The sequence below is a fragment of the Strongylocentrotus purpuratus genome, unplaced genomic scaffold, assembly GCF_000002235.5.
Source record: "Strongylocentrotus purpuratus isolate Spur 01 unplaced genomic scaffold, Spur_5.0 spur5_scaffold_7, whole genome shotgun sequence".
Lineage (NCBI taxonomy): Eukaryota > Metazoa > Echinodermata > Echinoidea > Camarodonta > Strongylocentrotidae > Strongylocentrotus > Strongylocentrotus purpuratus.
In genome coordinates this window covers 16,724,538-16,746,633 of record NW_022145613.1, presented here as the reverse complement: position 1 = coordinate 16,746,633, position 22,096 = coordinate 16,724,538, and the positions used below count along the sequence as shown (strand labels likewise).

General features: G+C 38.9%; 2 protein-coding genes across 2 annotated transcripts; both read left to right on the top strand.

Moving 5' to 3' along the window:
- The first annotated feature begins 1,358 nt into the window (after nucleotides 1-1,358).
- On the top strand, nucleotides 1,359-20,078 carry LOC589928 (zygotic DNA replication licensing factor mcm3). Its single transcript, XM_030974208.1, has 19 exons — nucleotides 1,359-1,585; nucleotides 4,778-4,890; nucleotides 5,579-5,787; nucleotides 6,458-6,588; nucleotides 7,327-7,485; nucleotides 8,820-8,899; nucleotides 9,865-10,104; nucleotides 10,607-10,663; nucleotides 11,357-11,528; nucleotides 12,048-12,182; nucleotides 13,245-13,334; nucleotides 13,788-13,872; nucleotides 14,608-14,731; nucleotides 15,277-15,427; nucleotides 16,163-16,303; nucleotides 17,494-17,573; nucleotides 18,125-18,228; nucleotides 19,026-19,137; nucleotides 19,865-20,078. The coding sequence occupies exons 1-19, from the start codon at nucleotides 1,517-1,519 to the stop codon at nucleotides 20,064-20,066; spliced, it is 2,454 nt and encodes an 817-aa protein (XP_030830068.1). The 5' UTR covers nucleotides 1,359-1,516; the 3' UTR covers nucleotides 20,067-20,078.
- On the top strand, nucleotides 2,632-4,355 carry LOC115919821. The gene is made up of 2 exons (XM_030974209.1): nucleotides 2,632-2,748; nucleotides 3,390-4,355. The coding sequence occupies exons 1-2, from the start codon at nucleotides 2,706-2,708 to the stop codon at nucleotides 4,220-4,222; spliced, it is 876 nt and encodes a 291-aa protein (XP_030830069.1). The 5' UTR covers nucleotides 2,632-2,705; the 3' UTR covers nucleotides 4,223-4,355.
- Nucleotides 20,079-22,096: the final 2,018 nt, after the last annotated feature.

Here is a 22,096-nt window from a genome sequence, read left to right as displayed (position 1 = left end):
TTAGCATTCATTTCCAGTTAGAATTTATTTCCAGTTACCCAACTGGTTCCAGTTAGAATTCATTTCCAGTAACCCAACTGGTTCCAGTTAAAATTCATTTCCAGTTACCCAACTGGTTCCAGTTAGCATTCATTTCCAGTTACCCAACTGGTTCCAGTTAGAAGTCATTTCCAGTTACCCAACTGGTTCCAGTTAGAATTTATTTCCAGTTACCCAACTGGTTCCAGTTAGCATTCATTTCCAGTTAGAAGTAATTTCCAGTTACCCAACTGGTTCCAGTTAGAATTCATTTCTAGTTACCCAATTGGTTCCAGTTAGCATTCATTTCCAGTTAGAAGTAATTTCCAGTTACCCAACTGGTTCCAGTTAGAATTCATTTCCAGTTACACAATTGGTTCCAATTGGAAATATTTCCAGTTACCCAACTGGATCCAATTGAAACCAGTTAATTTGCATATTATCTGCTTGTGTGCAGATCAATGTTTTATGTAATTTATTTTGATTTACAATGTACTTATTAATTAATTTCCATTTGCATGTAATGCATTTGTTTTAGATAAATATAAAGATTAATTAGCAATGATAAGCATTTTCATTAGTAACATATTTTTGTAATTACACAGATTAAAAGTTGATTAGTAAAACACTAACCATGTACAAAATACATCAAATACAAACATATATAATGGCAATGCCTTCCTTGTTAAGTATATTATATGGTCTGCATATTATGATGCCCTTTACATTGTACTTAATGTAGACACATATAACAATGCTTCTGTGTTGACATGAGCGATAATTAGTGCAAGAGCTAATTAACTTATAACTAATTAAGTTTATGCCAATTACTGTAAGTTTCAATTGGATCCAGTTGAAACCAATTAAAACCAGTTGAAACCAATTGAAACCAGTTGAAACCAATTGAAACCAATTGAAACCAATTGAAGCCAACTGGTTTCAATAGGGAAATTGGAACAACTGGTTCCAGTTGAAACCAATTAGGCAACTGGAACCAGTTGGCAATTGGTTTCAACTGGTTTCAATTGGAACCAGTTGGCAATTGGTTTCAACTGGTTTCAATTGGAACCAGTTGTTCCAATTTCCCTATTGAAACCAGTTGGCAACTGGTTTCAATTGGTTTTGCTCCAATTGGTTTCAACTGGATTTTGGTCCTGGGTGGACAAAACCCAGTCATTTCTACGAGGTATATGGATTTCAGAGGAGTCTGTGCAAAGTAGACTAGTCGGAACCGTGTAATGGACCCATTCAACTGACCAATCAGGGAGCGAATATCAGTTAAAGGTCCCGCGGGTTGATCAATCACATGTTGATCGTGGCGCGAAAATTGTGTGAGTTGGGCATACCGCACATGCATATGTACGTACAGCTGTGCATAACACCGGGCATTTAAATCGTACTGTGCGAGATTGTCTTTGTTTACAACACAGCATTGTCAGATTGTGGTCTTTTTTTTCGAATTTCTATCTCATTTGGGGAGAAATTTCAAAGTTAAAGCATGGATACCGACATCGACCAGCAGTTGAGGGATTACCAGCGTGAATATCTCGAATTTCTGGACGATGATGTAAGTTATTCTCTCACTGATTTCACTCAATTCTCAAGTCAATGTTTTGCCTTGGCCCTTTGCAGAAGTGTTTCAGACTTTCAGTTTCAATTTGAAAGACAATCACGACAATTACAATTTACAGTTTTAACCCTCATTATTTCTGAGTTTAACAATATCGTCTTGGAACTTAACTTGTCTTCAGTCAATACTATAGTCTAGATCTAGTCATATTTTTCATGTTAATTGCTAGACTCTGTCTATGCATAACGACTTGTGAAGTGTCATAATCTAGGTTTCTAGTTGACAACTAGACCGAAAACTTCAGTCTCTCTAATCGTCCGTTGTTCCACTGAGACTACGTCTGGCTCCACTAGACCTCCGATATGACAACAAATGTCAGTTTTATTAAAGAAATGACCCAAATCAGATGGTTATTGCTGTCTAGTTGACAACCTGAATGTGAGTTGATATAGGCCTACGTACAGAATGCATGTCAGTGAAACAGTGTTTAGAATTAGATCTAGACTAGATCTAACTTAGATCCCTACATTAACATTTTTCTGCAGTGTTATCTTTTGAAGTCTAGATCTAACAGTCAGATCTATAAATCTAGATCTAGTCTAGAGGTCTAGGCCTACAGTGACATTTAGATCTAGATCTAGATCTACAATCCTTTGCAATTAGATTGTACCTTTGCAATTTACCAACCAATGCAATGGCGCTTCTTAACTAGATCTAGACTCTTGTCTAGTCTTGACAGAATAATTTGTCTCTGTGTCTGCTTGGAAGATTTTTAAATACATATTTTGTCTGAACTGTCTGAACTGAGTCTGAGCTAACATCTGACATACATGTAGATCTAGTAACATACTGAATCCTATCGGTGCACATGACCGCCGTTGGGGCATTTGTGGTAATTACCTCTGCTTGCATGCTTAGCCGTTCGGGTGCGCATGTGTGTTAGTTAGCAACTGTAATCTATTCAAAACTTGAGACATACGGTATATGTGGCCAAATTAAGGAATGGATAGCAGACTTCCTCCAAGGTAGATGCCAGAGATTTAGAGTCAATGATAAATTATCTGACTGGACAAAAGTAAGGAGCGGAGTGCCGCAGGGTAGTGTTCTCGGCCCAACAATGTTTGTCTTGTGCATCAATGACCTACCAGATGGACTTCAAGGGCAGAAGCGGATCTAGAGGGGGGGTTGGGGGGAGTTGTAACCCCCCCCCCAAAAAAAAATCCGGGGACCATTTTTTAAAATCTTATCTTTTTTTTTAAACTTGTAATTTTATTTTATTCTATTTCTATGTATTTATGTCATTTATTATTATTATTATTATTATTATTATTATTATTATTATTTCTTTTTGGGGGGAGGGGGGGGGGGGGGTTGGGCGAACAAATGTCACAGAGTCCCTTGCCCCCCCCCCCCCCCCCCCCCATCAGCTTTTTTGAGGACACGGGCCACCGCCGAAGTGAAAAAAAAAGAAAGAAAAAAGAACGCATGCTGGAGAGAAACCCTTTCAAGTGCAAATATTGTGAGAAGATTTTCAACTCATCTGGTAACTTAACCAAACACATGATAACTCTGGATATAACTGTGTATTTAACTGTTACTTGATTTAAAAAGACGTTATCATGCACTGCTTTTTATGGTCTCCATTGTGTTAATAGATGCCAGGAAAACATCACTTACGGGGTTCAAATAAACACCCCAAAAAAAAATCGGCTCGCCGCTTTGCGGCTCGTGGACGATGCTCCGCATCGTCATTATTTTGGTCAACCCCCCCCTTAGCAAAAAGCTAGATCCGCCCCTGAAGGGTCTGTCAAGATCTATGCTGACGACACTAAACTGTATGGCAAAGCATCCACCAAAGATGATCTGTGCTCAATCCAATCTGACCTTGATGCACTAATGGAATGGAGCAATACATGGCAAATGCACTTCAACACACAAAAGTGCAAAGTACTACACATAGGCCCAGGAAACGTCAAACACATCTATGCCCTTGGAGATGATGTCCTTGAAGCTACATCAGAGGAGAAAGATCTCGGCATCCTCATTGATGACGAGCTCAAGTTCCATAACCATGTGGCATATGCTGTCAAGAAAGCAAACGGAGTACTCTCCTGCATCCGTCGCAGCTTTGAGTGCAGAGACAGGTCCACAATTCCAAAGCTGTACAAAGGCCTTGTCAGACCTCTCATAGATTACGGAGATTCCATTTGGTACCCTCGCTTCAAGACAGACTCCAAAACCATAGAGAGGGTGCAGAAGAGAGCTACCAAAATGATTTATGACATCCGCAACCGTCCTTACATAGAGAGACTTCGGGCGCTCAACCTTCCCTCCCTCGAATATCGCAGACGGCGAGGCGACATGATTCAGGTTTTCAAAATCATCCATGGACTTGAACGCATCCCAGTTGATACCTTCTTTGAACACTCGACTAGCAACACAAGAGGCCACAGTCTAAAGATCGTAAAACAAAGATGCTCAACGAAGATTAGACAGGATGCATTCAGCCAACGTGTCATCAATGACTGGAACACACTTCCTGAAGAGGTAGTCACTGCTACCACGGTGAATGCCTTTAAAGCCAGACTGGATCGAGTATGGAAGGACAAGCGTTTCTGCTCCCCATATGAGTAGAATACCCGACGCAGAACTGAGCCAGACACTTACCAAGAAGACACCCAACTACGAGAAGGAAGAAAATGAAATTGAACTGGAAGCCCGACTGCTGAGAACACAGCATTCTTCCAGAATCTCGGGTAAAGGTAAAGGTAAATAGACCTAGTTCTAGTTTACATTCGCTAACTGAACACACGCGCGCGCCCGCACCCCACCGTCGGTATAGGGTATGCAATTGTATTGTGCTGCAGTGAGAAAGTACATATTATAAGTCTTCGCTTTTAGGAAAAATACTCTGAAAAAGATAAGAAATTTGACACGAAACAGGTAACATTTTGGGTATGTTTTAGACAGTAGGGTATCTCCACGCCGGAGTTAGGGGTCAAAGTTTGGATAGACTTCTGAACTAGCGCCCAATTGTGTGTATTGTGTGCAATCGATACCTTTCAGCACGTATACAGCGCTAGAGGTCAATACACATTAGCGATAATTGAGTACTATGTTTTGCTGGAGTGATTTGTACTTATCTCGCTTGATGTTTATATCCTTCTATATTTCCTCTTACTATTATAGGCTGACCAAGGTATCTATCATGAGAAGGTTCAGAGCATGATATCAAAGAATCAATGTCGTCTCACGGTTAACATCAATGACCTTCGACGAAAATACCCCAAGAGAGCTTCACGGTTGGTATTACATGTCTGCTAATTAAGAAGAGCCTTATAAGGTCATTGAGTCATACTTCATTTTATTCAACAGGAACTTCATTCCCCAAGTCTGATTTTCTTATCTTGTAATTGTTTATTATACCAATTAAACTGAAGTAGAGACTGTTCAACTTTGTCACCACAATGGTGCCCCTTTTCTGAAGAAGAAGAAATAAGATTAAGGAAATAAAAAACTTAGGTCTCTGGGTTTATATAGATTCCATGAATTTATTTATTTGAATAAAAGAGGAAAACAAATTATTTTGATACATAAGAGTTATCTAGTTTTTACTCGCACATCACTATCTTATTGTAAATGGAAATTTTACTTTGTTCTGTTGTTGTCTGCACCATCACCTGCTTTCACAACACATCCCATTCCAATTTAGCTTGGAAAATGATCTGCTTCAGGATTATCTCGTCAAGGTTCAAGATCTGATAATTGAAATCTTATATTAATGTCTCTAGTCCTTATAACATTATACTGTCCTCAAACAAATATTTTACATACATCTGTGCATTGAAATTTAGATGACTACAAATATGGCAATTGATTATGTGATTCTTTTTGAGAAAGACATGAGGAATGTTTGGTTTCTGCTTCCGATATAATATTGATGTTTATGATAACCAGTCATCACTTTTCCCTTCCATTTTGTTACTCTAGATTGTTGAACGAAGCTCACGAAGAAGTAGCTTGTCTCCAGCGAGCCTTGAAGGAGTTTGTCACGTCGGCCGATACCGCGTACGGCAAGCAGCATGATGACTTCTTTGTTGGCTTTGAAGGAAGCTTTGGATCCAAGCATGTTACTCCCCGTTCCCTAGCCGCAAGCTACCTTGGAAACCTGGTTTGTGTGGAGGGAATTGTTACCAAGTGTAAGTAGTAGCAGTAGTGTAGAGCGTCTAAACAGACATGGGGGATGGAAAGGAGGTACCTGTCTATCTTGATTGGTGAAATGCAAGTACACATGTAGTGCACCCATTGATTAGGAGGAGAATGTGGGCATAGCATTTTCCACAAATAACCTTACCCTCTTTGTCTAGATCTCTCCTTGGAAATAATAATAATATTCCGCTTTACAATAATATTCCACGTACGATGTCTCCAAGCGCTTAACAGATATACTATTACCCCTGTCGTTGGATTCAATACTTGCCCGCACACACTGTTTGCACAATCTCTACTTCCTTGGGAGCATTTCAGCCAAGCGTTACTTGACGCTCAAAAACTGTTCGACCAATAATGACAGTCGCATCCTACCGGGTACCCATTTAACACCTGGGTGGAGAGTAGCAAGTGCAGGTTGATATTATGCCAAAGGATATAAGTGTCGTGTCGGGATTTGAACCCTCCACCTTCGCATCTCCAGTCAAGTGCCTTAACCCACTCGGCTACAACACTCCCAAAGAAGTTTGTACCTAAATTTCTTTCGCATAATAGGTAGGGGAACATTTAAACTTCCTTTATATCACACTTTATGAAAATTGAATACCGTGTACCAAATTGTCTGTAAGTCTGTAAGGTCTGTATTTTCCTTTATGACAGGTTCACTTGTAAGACCGAAGGTGGTACGTAGCGTGCACTTCTGTCCAGCAACTCGCAAGACCATGGAACGCAAATACACTGATCTAACCTCTCTCGATGCCTTCCCTTCAAGCTCCGTCTATCCCACAAAGGTAGGTTGAAGACGATCAGAGTAAGACGGAGTGAGTTTCTTGAACCGTTGTAAGTTTAAAGGTCGGGTGACATCCAAACATAAATTGATTCCTGTTGATGGGCAGGGCTGCATTCAACTCACATTTTGTTATTCAAACATCTAAGTATATTTAATATATTTTTAAATATTTTATAAATAATTTTCTGATCTGATGCTCTGATCTCATTCATCTTGTAACATCATCTGTCAAGTTTGTTGACGTATCGTATTGAACATGTATTATTCAATTAACATGAGCTTCAATGGGATGTCCTAGAAGTTTCGGACTTATGATAGATTCAAGAAACGGGCCTCTACAGACTAAGCTCATGGACATCCCATTTGTTATCTGATCGATACATATTCTAACGGCATGTCCTTGATCTTGAACCTCTGGGGGTTTTGAGAAACTGGCGACAGATTGATAGGGGAAGAGAAATCTGCCAATCGGTGAAGGAGGGCTTTTTCTTAGATTTGCAATTGATTCAAATTTTATAACAATTGAACTTTCCTCATATGGCTTGCATTAACCATATTGAGCAATTACTGATAGATGGAAAGATTTGCATTGATCTGGATAAATTTCATGAGACTTGGCCCAAAAATGATTGGAAATGTGCCTCACTTATGTCTGAGATATATTTCATAAAAGGAGAATTATATTTTTTGTCAAACCAAAATAACCTTTGACCTTTAACCTGATTGCTTGACCTACAAGGATGACCAAGGCAACCCGCTTGAGACAGAGTTTGGCCTATCCCTCTATAAAGACCACCAGACTATCACCATCCAGGAGATGCCTGAGAAGGCCCCTGCCGGTCAGCTACCAAGGTCGGTCGACATCATCGTGGACAATGATCTTGTTGATGCTTGCAAGGTAAGAATGATACAGATTTTTGTTCGGTTGATGGACAGTGTTGAGATTTTCTCTTTTGTAGCATACAATTACAGCAGCAAATAAATGCACAGAGGCTTAGGGAAACTATCTGGCAACTAAAATGGTCCTCATAGCACTTTAAGGTGCCCCATATATTTTTTATTTTATGACATTTTTTTTGGAATAATAATAATAATAATTAACCGTTCTTGTATAGCGCATAACACATAGTATTAAAACATGTCCCTAAGCGCTCTAGAGAAAAAACATAACAGAATACAAAGACAAGACATACTGGGTAACGGACAAAATGGATGAATTAAATGTTAAATAAGTGCGTCTTTAAAGCAATCTTAAACTTAACAATGGAGTCAATGTTTTTTAGATGTTCCGGGAGATTGTTCCATGAAGTTGAGGCAGTGTGAGCGAAGCTGCGTTCACCATATGACCTGGTCATCACTGGTGGAATAACAAACAATTTTTTCTGATTAGAACGAAGATTTCTAGAAGGTGTGTACTGTGTTAATAGCTCAATCAAATAAGGAGGCGCAAAATCATAAAAACATTCATAAGCTAACAACAATATTTTGAATAAAATGCGAGAGTGAATGGGTAGCCAGTGTAAGTCTCTTAAAATAAGAGACACAGATTCATGTTTCCTAATACGATAAATAAGACGAGCTGCTGAGTTCTGCACAACCTGCATCTTCTGCATTTGACGAGCCGAAATCCCAGAAAGGAGGCTATTACAAAAATCAAGATGACACGCCACAAAAGCGTGAATCAAGCGTTCAGTAGTGTGTTTATCTATCAGATTGCGAATTTTCCCAATTTTGTGAAGGGCAAAAGATGCCGATTTGCATTTCTGTGAAACAAAATTGTCCATAGTGAAATTATCATCAAATATCGCACCCAAATTACGACACTTCCTGACAGAATTAACCTGTGTGCCATCTAAGTTAATGAATGATATATGATCTGTAGAACGAAAATGTGAAGATATGTGAAGGAATTCAGTCTTGTTGCTGTTGGAACAATTTATTGTCTTGTTATTCTGGATGATTCGATCGAATCAAGCAGCTCGCTTTAATGTCGGCTTTCTCCATGTTATTGCTATATTGTGAGAATACTTTTCCTCAAACAGCAATCACCTGGTCATCTTTCAAATGAATAAGTACAAATTATTTTCGGAACCGACATTAAAATCAAGTGTTTATCATCAATCATTCAATAGTTTGTTCAGAACTCCAGATTCACAAACGTAGATGTTGTGATAGTTATCTGAGAGAATCAATTTTCAGATCTCTGTTATCTTCCTTTGTTTCCCTTTTTAGCCTGGTGATAGAGTCCAAGTAATTGGTACGTTCCGTTGTCTTCCCAACAAGCAAGGCAGTTACACCAACGGCACTTTCAGGTAATTCCATGTTCCTCGGTCAAAGGTTGAGTAAAGAGAAATGGCTCCCCCACCCCCTCTCCCCTCCTCTCCCCTCCTCTCATTATTTCCCTCTAATAAATCCTGCAATGTTTCATGTTTATATACAGTCACAGGTAGGCAAACCTCTTTGAAATCTTCTGTAGCGATTATTGCTTTCATGTCTCTATATTGAGAGAATGAGATACATGCCATGTGCCAAATGCGATGGCATTACCCATTAAAACAACATTACATTCCATTTGCTAGTGGTACAACCTGTTAAGTTTAATTTTATTTTAGATCGTACAGCCATAACTATAGAAAATGGTTTATCAGTGATATAAACCCTAAAGGAAATATTATGGAGGGCAAATGTTGAAAAATATTACCTCTGGGAAAAAATGTTGATTATGTTAAAAAAAGTATAATTCATTTTTTGATATACGTATAATTCATGTGTTTTTCTTTGTAATCAATATTATTATGTGTTTTTTATGTAAGTATTATTCAATTAATGAATGATGGATAAAAAAATAAAAAAAACCTGTTGGTGTTAAAATGGGGAAGAACATATGCCAGAGGAAAAAAAGAAACTCTAATCATAATACTGCTTCAATATGATACATAACTGAAATTGAAAGGCCATAGTATAAATACTAGTAGCCTCACACCATCAAATCTGGCCATTACTATTAAAATACTGAAAAATTATTGATTTATATATTATTTTTTAGCAGATGTTTCTGCATTTATTGAAAAATCAAATACAAAACATTCAATAACAATAATAGTATATAATATAATTGATTTACATAAAGAGTGGCAACAGAAATACACACACATAAAAATGCATATATATAATTGAAAACTTGAAAGTATGGAGCAAAGTCAAAGAATCAAGATAAATGCAGAGGCCAACTATGAAAAGATGATTTAATTTTCCCACTTTTTTCATACCTATACAGAACCATCATCATTGCAAACCACGTCCAACTACTCAGCAAGGAAACTGTCCCTAATTTCACCGCCGAGGACATCGCAAAGATACGTAAATTCTCTCAGGATAAGAAGGAAGATGTCTTTGAGCTTCTGGCCAAGAGTTTAGCGCCCTCTATCCACGGTCATGAGTACATCAAGAAGGCTGTGCTCTGCATGTTGTTGGGAGGGATGGAGAAGGTGTTGGAGAACGGCACAAGGCTTCGTGGGTAAGTCTGCAATAATCTGTTCCTCAAAGTCAATAACTGAGGAACTGAAAACTTGAAAATTTGGCCACATAATATGCAACTGTCTCGCCAAATGAAATTTGGGGGAATACAAACCATCAAAGAAATTTGCAAAAGCCTGCTAATTGTTACTTATGCATTCTAGTTATTTTCATGAATTCCTCAGTCACAGAACACCACACCCCAAAATATAATATGTCTCCTTGTACTGTTTAGAATATAAGGATCGTGCTTTAAGAACTTGGTTAAAATAATTTTCTGGGATCTGCATAGATCTCCGTTTTTAGGACTTGTAGAACAAAAAAATCCTTTAAGAAAAACTTTTGAAATACCTGGTAATCATCATTGTTTTGTTAAAAGATTATATCAATATAGAAACGAGAGGAAAAAAAGGAAGACGATTAGACTGTGTCATTGCCCATAAATTTGCTACGTAACCTTATAGTATGGGCAGAGTTTAATTCTGTATTTACATTTTTTTCAGTGACATCAATGTATTATTGATTGGAGATCCGTCAACAGCCAAGTCACAGATGTTAAGGTGAGTGTGACGACATTATCCTGGTACCATTGTGAAAAATTGTCTTTTTACTTCTTCACCTCGTTTTGTTTGTCAATTAGCTCAGATGAAATACAATATTCTCTGCTCAAGATTCTCTGCCTTTTCACACCTAAAGTCTTCAATTTCCTTGAGAAAATTGGAAAATACAGCACACTAAATTTTATTTGGTTTGTGATTTATTTCACACACAAAATTCTCAATTTCTTTGAGAATTAAAAAAATGCAGCAGATGAAAATTCATCTGCTTTGTGAAATATTGTGAAATGAGAATGAATGTGTTACCAATGTGCCCCTTCTTCACCTTGTATTTGCTTAGTAATATTATTTTCCTTCTCTGCGGGTCATTATATTTCTAGATGTAGCCTTCAAATGCATACTAGGTGTTTCTGCTCTTAGATTAACATTCAGTTAACAACTAAATTATTCATACTCTTACAAAGTTTAATAATTTTTTTAATCCTTGATTTGTCCTGATTTCAGTTTCTTGAGAATGTGACACATAAAAGCTTAAATATAAAAGTGTTAAACAAAGGCCCTGATTCAACCAGTCCACCTTTCATTCTTGAGTTTCAAAAAACACAATAAACATCAAATTAACAAGGTGCATGAATATTTCAGCTATTAACAGTAGATATTCTGTAACAAGTCATTGATGTTGTCCTCCTGTCCTAGGTATGTTTTGCACACGGCACCTAGAGCCATAGCAACGACTGGCCGAGGATCATCCGGCGTTGGTTTGACGGCTGCCGTCACCACCGATCAAGAAACAGGAGAGCGTCGCCTGGAGGCAGGAGCTATGGTTCTGGCCGACCGTGGTGTTGTCTGCATTGATGAGTTTGACAAGGTAATGCTCTCATTTACTAGGACAAGAATTTAAAAATAATTTGTTTATGTCTTTTAGGTAATGTTATTAACCCCTTGCCAATGAACTTGGAGAGGATGTAGTAACGCTGCCATCTGTCCTTCCGTTTTTCCTTCCGTAACAAATCTGGTTTCCGTTTGATAACTTTAGTAATGTTTGACAAATTTTAATGAAATTTGATATGAAGGTGCACGGTATCAAATTACAGCCTAAAATATTTCAGGGGGTATGTAGTTCAAAAGTCATAGGTCATAGCTCATTAAATATGCAAAAATTGCTAAATGTAGGTAATTTTACCCGGCAAGGGGATGCTACGCTTTGCGTTAACTTGTTTATTTTAGAAAATGTTTTGAAGTGGGTTATCCTCTGGAAGAGCATGATTTTAAACGTCTCGTACAATCAAAGCTAGGAATACTAATTGTGATAATGCGATTTCAGTGCCTGAAAGGATTGGCTCCTACGTAGTTGACTGAACTGTTTAACCAATAATTCCATTTGCAGATGAGTGATCAAGATCGTACAGCTATACATGAGGTGATGGAACAGGGGCGTGTCACCATCGCTAAGGCCGGTATCCATGCCAAGCTCAATGCAAGGTGTAGTGTGCTAGCAGCAGCTAACCCTGTTTATGGAAGGGTAAGTTTGATTGGATAAGATTGCCTTACGGTTCTTTCAGTATCAACCGTTCTCTTCAATACACTAACCCAACTTTTAACTTCAACCCTGCACCAAACACTATATCTAAAGCTATCCTTATATTCTTAAAGGGATTGGGCAACTTTGTCTCAGATTCTGAAACAAAAACCTGGATTTAGCTCATGCTGCAATGATAGGTATGAAACTTTAGGTCAGTCAGGAACCCCATGACTTTTACAAGCCAATCGCCTGTCTGATTATCAAGATATTTATGATTGGAAATCGAAATCAAATTTTGCGTTTTCCTAACGGTTTTTATAACACTACAGTCTATTGGGGAAAATGATTATGGTTTAACCGATCACTTAAGATTTTAACTTTTTTTGAGGCACTTCATGATCATTTTGAAGCGCAATTGTTTTAGGGCTTCAATATTACACCATATCACAGACACTGATAACACGTAGGTCCATGCATCTCAGATTTAACATTGTTAAACGATGCCTTTAAATACCATTAGTTCTTTGGGGTTCTATTTTACATGCTTCAATGACAGTTGCTTGTACCGTCAAGTTTATACCCCAACCAAATCATTACTTCAGCACTGTACTAAACACTGTGTCTAAATCCTAAACCTAAAACCCTATTGCAACTGTAACCAATATCTCTGATGAAATGAGACCCAGGCAAATGTCAGGTCAACCCCTTGAGAGCCAAGCATATATGTCTACATTGTGTATAATTACAAGAGCATAACATACAAACGCTTACATTCCGAAGAGCAAGGTGATGAAATCAATGAATTGTGAAATTGGTACCTGAAAGAGAATTTAAAAATTTGGGAATTGTCTCTTATAAGTTAGCAAGAGACATCAAAACATTTGTCACTCAGCTTCAAAACCACTCACTACAATTGTAATTTGGTGGAAATTTCATCTTTATCAAATAATCAAACGTGAAAATCATCAGTAGATTTTTAGTGTGCTAAACTCGTTTCAGTTTATCATTCGCAAGCACCATTTGAGATTCCTTGAATAATTTCCTGTATTTCCTCTCATCCAGTATGACCAGTACAAGACGCCTATGGAGAACATCGGTCTACAAGACTCTCTGCTATCTCGTTTTGATGTCATCTTCATTGTTCTTGACCAGGTCAGTTTCTAGTGGCAGTTCGGAGTAGATGAATAGTAAACGGAGAGAAAGGTTAAAGATAGACAAACATTAGATACAAGAAAAGAGAAAAACAATAGATACAAGAAAGATAACAAGAAAAGAGAAATACATGTATTGTTGAACAGAGAGATTAGGTAAATGGACTGCAAGATAAATATACTTAAAAAGCTCCCCCCCCCAAAAAAAAAGTATAAATAAATGGATTAAAGGATAGTTATACTTAAAAAGCCCCCCCCCCCAAAAAAAAACAAACAAAAAACAAAAACAAAAACACACACAACAACAACAACAAACCAACAAGCAAAACAAAACACAATAATAATAATAATAATCATTAAAAAAAAATCTACAAACAATCAATTAAAATCAACCGGCTTGAGTAGGATGGAGGCATAGAGGTCTTATTTATGGAATCGTTCTCTCTTGTATCAGATGGATCCAGAGCATGATCGTAAGATTTCGGACTTTGTCCTCCGCGTGCATCGTTACAGGCAGGCTGGAGAGCAGGATGGAGATGGTAAGTAAACCTACCAGGGGGGCGTTTCACAAAACTTGTCATCAGTTTGTGTTATAAGCTACTGAAATCCTTGCTTCTGATTGGTTATCAGCAGATTTGTCACTGATTTTAGTCATTTATCATTGAGAAAAGACTTTGTGAAACGGGTCCCAGGACAAGTCAAGGAAAGTGGCCACGGCCAAATGGTTGCCTCTGTAGACAGATACAGTGAAACCTGTCTCTAAAGACCATCCAAGGGAGACAGGAAAAGTGGTCTTTTACAGGCAGGTGGTCTTTATGTACAGGTTCCTTTAGTACATGTTTCAATGAGAAACCATTTTCAAGTGAAACAAAAAATGTGGTCTTTGTAGACAGGTCGCCTTTCTATGCAGGTGGTCACTAAAGCAGGTTTGACTGTACTAGATTGAGATAGAGAGAGAGTGTGTGTATGTTATTTTGCTCATATCTCATAGTAATAGCAGTTCTAGATCTGCATTTTACTTCCAAACTTATAATTTAGGAACAGGTACTCCATAAAAACCAAAAGAAAGTTATATAGGCAGCATTGGTCAAAAACATTACTTCACAGTAAAAACAAGTTTGATCTATAATAGGAAGCTCACAATCATACGTGGGTTATGCTTTGACACTATTTTAATTTCTTCAGATTTAAAATCCAGCTTTAACGTGCTCTTTCCTGCAAGTAATTTAAATTTAAAAAATTCCCCATCCCCACCCCCTCATTTTGTATTGCAGCCATGCCATTCGGTAGCACAGTGGATTTCTTAGCTACCAACGACCCTGATGCTATTGAAGAAGAGAAACAGGAGACCAAAGTCTACGACAAGCATGATAAACTACTCCACGGTTCAAAAAAGAGGTGAGTAGATCCTGATTGGTTGTCTGTTTATATCTTCGCTTCTCTTCATCTCTGTCTCTTATCACTGTGTTTTTTTCTTTCTCTGCCTCTACTTTTTTGTCTTCATTTCCCACACCCTCCCACTTCCCTTTATCTCTTCCTCTCTTTGTCACTTGTGCTCTCTGCCTTTCCCTTTCTCTCCCCCTGTTACTTTGTCTCTCTCTCTCTGTGTATCTCTCTCCTGATTTCTCTTGCTGTCTGTCTGTCTCTTTTTCTCTCTCTCTCCCTCCCTTCCTCCCTCTCTCTCCCTCCCTTCCTCCCTCTCTCTCCTTTACTACATTCACTTTTGTGTAGTTTACTTGTATCCTCGTCAACTCATTCATCCATCTAAAATTTTCTGTAAGAGTTGCATATTTGGAAAAATATCAAGCTTTAATGAACGTCAAGAGCAACTTAAGTCTGGAAGTTTTACAAAATTTGAGTAATTAATATTAATAGTTGCTGAGTTTGAAAACCAAGTTTATTAAATTTGGCCCCCTCAAATATTTTGTGTTCCATTCCTTCAGGCAAAAGTATGTGAGTATGGACTTCATGAGGAAGTACATTCACATTGCTAAGGGCATGCAGCCGCAATTGACGAGAGAGGCTGCAGACTGCATCGCAGAGGAGTACTCCAAGCTTCGTAGCCAAGATGCCACAGCAAATAACATTGCTAAGGTATGTACTACAGTAAAACCTATATAGAAAGACCACCCAAGGTGGTTTAGGACAATGCCCCCTGGGCAATCAATCACCCCAAGACAGTATTCCCCTTATGACAATGACCCCCGTAGACAATCACCCCAGGATAATTACCAACAGCCAGTTGCCCCTAGGGTGATTACCTTCTGGACAATGGTATAATTATCCCTAGGACAATTGCCAAAAGCACACACACATCATGTGCGAATTTTGTTGCGGTAATTTTCAAAAGTCATGAAAATCGAAATGAGTGAATTTCAACTGTCTATTTGTTATGTATGAACAAAAAAATATCTTTGCTGCCAGACTGCCCCAGAGAGACAGTCTGATCATTGGAAACACTGAACTAAAAAGTAGAAACAAGATGTGAAACTCGTCACTGTGTTAATACTATGAAAGTCTTAAGATGGATCATGACATTGAATCTTGACACAGTTTTGCTCTAATAAAGACACCTGTAAATATTAATCTCCAATCCTCTGTATCATGACCTCTACAGCAGAACTGTAACCAAAATATAACAGTCACAAAATACTTTGCGCTCCTTTTGGTCCAGACTGCCCCAGTAACGGCTTTTTTTACTGGAGACGTGAGGGTGTCTCTACAACCCATGCCAAGGCTCGCATGAGCATGGCTGTTGACGTACATCCAAATTGAAAACAAAATATGAAACTCACCGCTAAATACCAATACTTTTCTTTTTTTGTCTAGACTGCCCCTGTAACGCCCCGTTCGCTAGAGACAATGATTCGTCTCTCTACGGCCCACGCCAAAGCTCGCATGAGCAAGACGGTTGACATGCAGGATGCAGAGGCAGCCATTCAGCTCGTCCAGTTTGCTATCTTCAAGAAGGTAAAGGGTACTTCCGTGTTCTGGATTGGTGTTATAGGTCCTGTGAAAAAAAAAAGAAACGTTAACATATTATTTGCTCCCTCCATCCCCCCATTTTCCACCCTCCTCCACCTCCTCCCTCTCCTTCTCCTCCTCCTCCTCCTCCTCCACCTCCTTCTCCTCCTCCTTCTCCTCCTCCTCCTCCTCCTGCATCTCCTTCTGCATCTCCTCCTCTTCCTCCTCCCCCTCCTCCTCCTCCTCCCCCTCCCCCTCCCGCCCCTCCCGCCCCCCTCCTCCTCCTCCTTCTCCTCCTCTTCCTCCTCCCCCTCCTCCTCCTCCTCCCCCTCCCCCTCCCGCCCCTCCCGCCCCCCTCCTCCTCCTCCTTCTCCTCCACCTCCTCTCCCTCCTCCACCTCCTCTCCCTCCTCCTCCTCCCCCTTCCCCTCCTTCTCCTCCACCTCCTTCTTCTCCTCCTCCTTCTCCTCCTTCTCCTCCTCCTCCTCCCCTTCCCCCTCCTCCTCCCCCTCCCCCTCCCGCCCCCTCCTCCTCCCCCTCCCCCTCCTCCTCCCCCTCCCCCTCCTCCTCCTTCTTCTCCTCCTCTCCCTCCTCCTCCTCCCCCCTCCTCCTCCTTCTCCACCCTCCTCAACCCTCCTCCACCCTCCCTCCTCCTTCTCCTTCTCCTCCACCCTCCCTCCTCCTTCTTCTCCTCCTCCCTCCTCCTCCTCCCTCCTCCTCCTCCTCCTCCCTATCCCAACTCCCCCAAACACTTGCACTTGTCAGGTGACAATTTCCTTGAGCTGTATTTCATCAGAGATACATTTTTTGGGCATAGGTTTCTTGTAGATCATAGGTTAGGTTTAGGGTTAGGGTTCAGATATAGTGCCACGACCAATGTTGAATTTTTTTGGCAAGTATGGGAATACACTGTGGAGCAATTTTGCCAGGAGACATTTTGTACAATCCCCGTAATCCCGGTAAGAGAACTGTGGTTATATTGTAATTATTAAAGGTCATGTATTGTAGTTGCTCTTGTTTGACACTACCATTTTGTAAGCTGGCCAAGGCTTGTCTTGAGAGTACCAAAAGAGAACCTATTCTACCAACTGTCAAATGTGGGGGAAATTTGAATTCGATGACAAAATGTCTGTTGCACTTTGAACTGAATATCATTGCCTTAAGATCTCGCCAATTCTATTTTATTGCTTTCTTCAGGTTCTGGAAAAGAAGAAGAAGCGTCGCCATGACAGTGAGTCTGAGGAAGATGAAGCTGAGGAGAAGCAAAAGAAACTGAGGTTAGTTTCATTTCAATTCACAAGGTGTCTTTCACGATTACTTTTCATTCTCCAAATGTGCAGGCAATTTGAATGGAGGGGGTAAAGTCTACCTTGAGAATAACTTGTGAAACATTGTAATAAGCATGAGTCATTGTGACTTATTCCTCATGGAGATATTCTCATCATTGCCCAGTACAGTATTTTTTGTTGTTGGTACAATTGCATTTAGACATATTTTGTAGACAGAAATTTCCAAGAACAAAAAGGCCTTTATCTGAAATATGAAGAATGAAGGTACAAAAGAGTATTCTAGAAATAAACAGTTATGCTTTCTGACTATTTTCCAGCAGGCTTTGTCAAATCTGCATATGCCAGCGTGAACGAAAGAATTTACTTCGTGTTGAACTTTTTGACAAGATGCTACAAAATGAGTATTTGATAGTAAGAAGAATTGTTTAAAATTGTTTTTCTTTGTTTCAGAACTTAATATATCTTTTTATATAATCTTTGTGAACATGTTATTATAAAGTGTGATATAATATATGTTTTTTTTTTCTTTATTCAACTAGGCGCAAGAAACGAGGAACACTGAGAAAAGATAGACCAGCTGGAGCAGAGGGTGATGAAGACCCTTATGACTTTGATAGCTATGAAGAATCGGGAGATGATGAAGGTAAGGAAAGTAGATGATAGGGAGAGCGGAAGAGAGAAAGAGAGAGATATATAAAAGAAAGAGAGATATAAAAGAGATATATATATATATATATAAAAGAGAGAGAGAGAGAGAGATATAAAAGAAAAAGAAAGAGATGAAAGAGAGAGGTAAAAAGAGAGAGAGAGAGATAAAAAGACAAAGGAAAAAGATGAAAAGAGAGAGAGAGAGAGAGAGAGGCTGGAGGGGAGGGTGATGAAGACCCTTATGACTTTGAAGAATGAGGGGATGACAAAGGTGAAAATAGAAAGAGAAAGAGAGAAAGACAGCTGGAGACAAAGATAGAACTATAGAAATATAACAAAATATACAAAGAAAAGAGAGAGCAGTAACAGAAGAGGGAGACATAGACCCCTTATGAATTTGATAATTATGAAGAATCAAAGAGAACGAAAGGTAAGGATAGAAGAGTGAGGGAGAGAACGATTGAATGAGCAATAGCTAGATATACGTTTTGGGATAGAAAGACACAAAGGCCCATGCAACTTTTATCTGTAGGTAATGAGAGAGAAACAGTGATAGAAAAAGAGAGAAGGGGATGTGGAGAGATGGAGATCAAGCAGATGAGAAAGAAAAGGTGAGAATTTGATGTCGAAAGTGATAGACAGAAAGACTTGTGTGATGCAATATATTGTAGTGGTAGAAACTAAGAGATATCAGGGGTAAATAAGAAATAGATTGATTTGAGTTAGGGTATAGAGAGATGGAAAGTAGTGCAATATTTAATCACATTCATTGTTATCTGTTCTCACTTGTAGTGATGCCAACACCCCGTAAACGTACCACCCCAAGCGAAGCATCTTCCCAATCACAGCAGCCTATGGATACAGAGGAATCGCAGGACACACAGACAACCATTGCTCCGGAAAGGTACGTCTCTTTTTGTTTGTTTGTTGTTGTATATATTGTGCAATTGCGAACATTAGCCAGTTCAGGTATCAACAGATAATGGTTGACAGCTGGTCATATCACCTATTTACATCACTTAAAGCCACACTGCACTACTTATAGCTACTTACGCCCTCTATATAGCAAACAATGCCTTATCGGTGCCTGTTGGTCCCCTATCATCCTATTTTTCTTATGTTATTTGAGAGCTGATTTGATGAGATAACCACCTTCTAGTGACCTTGCAGGGTGATCTAATCCCCCTGGCCAAACTAGTGCAGACAGGCTTTAATATAAAGGTTTTAAGTGCTTCAAAATAGATCTGCACAAATCCAAGCTAAGTGATATGCAATGCTGTGGTTACGTTTCATGGTACAGAATTCAAATCGTGTTTGTACTTTGGTTACTGGGCCAAAGATAAAAATTGGCTGGGAAAAAAAATCTAGTGAAAATGCATACAGCCTTAGACCACTCGGCCATCCCTTGCAGCTTTGTCTTGTGTATTGCATTGCACCATAGCTTTGCTCGCGCAAGCTGAGGATTGAGGTTGCTTTAGCTATGGCAAAAACTTAAATCTAGATCTACAAGTAGAATTTGGTTAGTAAGTTATGAATTTTATTTACGAGATTTAATAAAACATTTAATAAATATTACACATAATTGTTGGTAAGCCATTCGTTATTTTCTGTCTGCTCTTCTTGTATAACAGACTGAAGCTCTTCAAGGCCACCATGCACAAGACCTTCGATGCGCTGCACGCCCAGTCGATCCCGATGTCCCAGGTCACAGAAGCTCTCACCAAAGAACACGAGGAAGCTCCGTTCGGCCAGGCAGAGATAGACAGCGCCCTCTCCAGCATGCAAGATGCCAATCAGATCATGGTGTCCGAAGGCATCGTCTTCTTGATTTAATTGGCCATGTTTCAGTCATTTTGAATTCGATTTTTCTCTAGGTATTCAGGAGTTGTCATCTATGGAGTAGAAAGTAAATAGTAAGAGGGGGGATATGTCACCGGACTGTGGATCGCGAAGTCCTCGTTTCAAGTCCCATTGCAGCACTAATAAAGACTTTTAGATTTACACAACGAGAACGTGGACATCCTTTTAAGGTAATGTGACGTCCTTTTAAGGCACTGCCGGGCATGGCCCAGTGCCTTAATGGGCATGGCCCAGTGCCTTAATACAATGTCACACGCGGCAGTCTACGCTGTTGTTGTATAAATCTAAAAGTCCCTACTAGACATTGATCTACATTTGCCACTCTTCACTCAGATGATAAATGGGTACCCGGTAGGATGTGAAAGTTAATGTGGTTAGGTGAGCATGTGTGTGCTTGTAAAAATGACGCCTGGCTGGAATGCTCCCCAGGGAGGGGAGAATGTGCATACATTGTGTGCGGATAAGCCTGAATCTGATGACCGGGGTAATAATAAATCTGTAAAGTGCTTTGAGAGGTCCTGAAATGCGCTATATAAGAACGAACTATTTATATTATTATGTTGCAGTTCTTGCTTGCTTGCTTGCTAGGTGTCTTTGTCCTGTTCCAGACATGAGGCTTTCCATCTATATCCTAATTCTTGGAAATATGCAACATTTGATGTCAAGACTTACAATGGAGACATGTTATGCTATGACTAAAAGATTTTATGACAATTTATTACCGACACATATACCATTGTTATGTGCTGCAAAGAAAAATGTCTTTTTCATTTCATGAATTAGGAAACACAAGTTATTGTTTCTCATTGATATATTCTCATCATTGCCCAGTACAATATCCTTTTGTTGTAATAAAACTGCATTTAGACATATTTTGAAAGAGACAGAAATTACCAAGCACAGACATAGGTCCTAATCTGGAATATGAAGAATAAGGTATATATATATATATATATATATATATATCAGTTCTAGTATTCTTCGGAATAAACAGTTAGGTTTTCTGAATACATGATTTAGTTGAGGATATGCATGTGGCAAATTTGTTACTAAAACTAACATTTAAAAATGGGTGACTGCGGTTACACTTGGTGATAAAGTGTAGTAATTATGAAAAAACAGATTACATTTATTGATGATTCATTATTCGACCACTTTTTTTTCATATGTATGTACAAAAAATATTTTGTAAATGACACTTGTCTTGTAGTCTTGTATGAAAAGTGATTCACTACTGACTGTATATAGCTTTATAATATAACATTTCTATATCCTATGGAAATCTAGTTTTGAGTAGGAGTTTTCTACAATCCTAAAAAAAAAAAAAAGCTCAGAAATTATACAAAAAATGAATTTTCCTCGCCTTCCCTGATTTTTTTTTCCCCTTCTGATTATTCTCGCATCACATCCAACTTTAAGCCAAGAGGGACTTCCCCTTTTGCATATTTGTTATATGAGACATTCATTTATTTATACATTTTTCCATAAGTGATGTGGTGTAGAGCCTACCAAAACATGAAATATTACATTAATTTAACCTGCACTGTTCAAACGATGCATTTCAAAATTTGCATTTCTGTTCATGACGTAATATTGCTGTTTTGTGTTGCATTTGGGCACTACAATATTGTATTTTGTGAGTCTTGTGTGCCCTGCTGCCAGTATTTCATTGTATGTAATTGAGTAATTATTGTATAGGAAACATTTTGAAGAAAAATAAAAAATTGTGTATCATTGGCATTTATTGGATAAAGATGTGTTTTTTGTGATGACATTCATTTTTAACCACAACACTTATGGAGGACGTACAAATTATGTGGAGTGAAATTTGTTGATGTTTTTGTATATGTGTGAGTGGAGGAGAGGGGGGGGGGGGGGTGGTCTAATCATGTATGGATCAACATTTTCCAAAGAAGATGTACACTCCCTCCCACCTCCCTCCACGTCTCGTCTCGAGCATTCTCCTCACGTAGACAAACCTTATGCAATTGAGTAGAGGATCC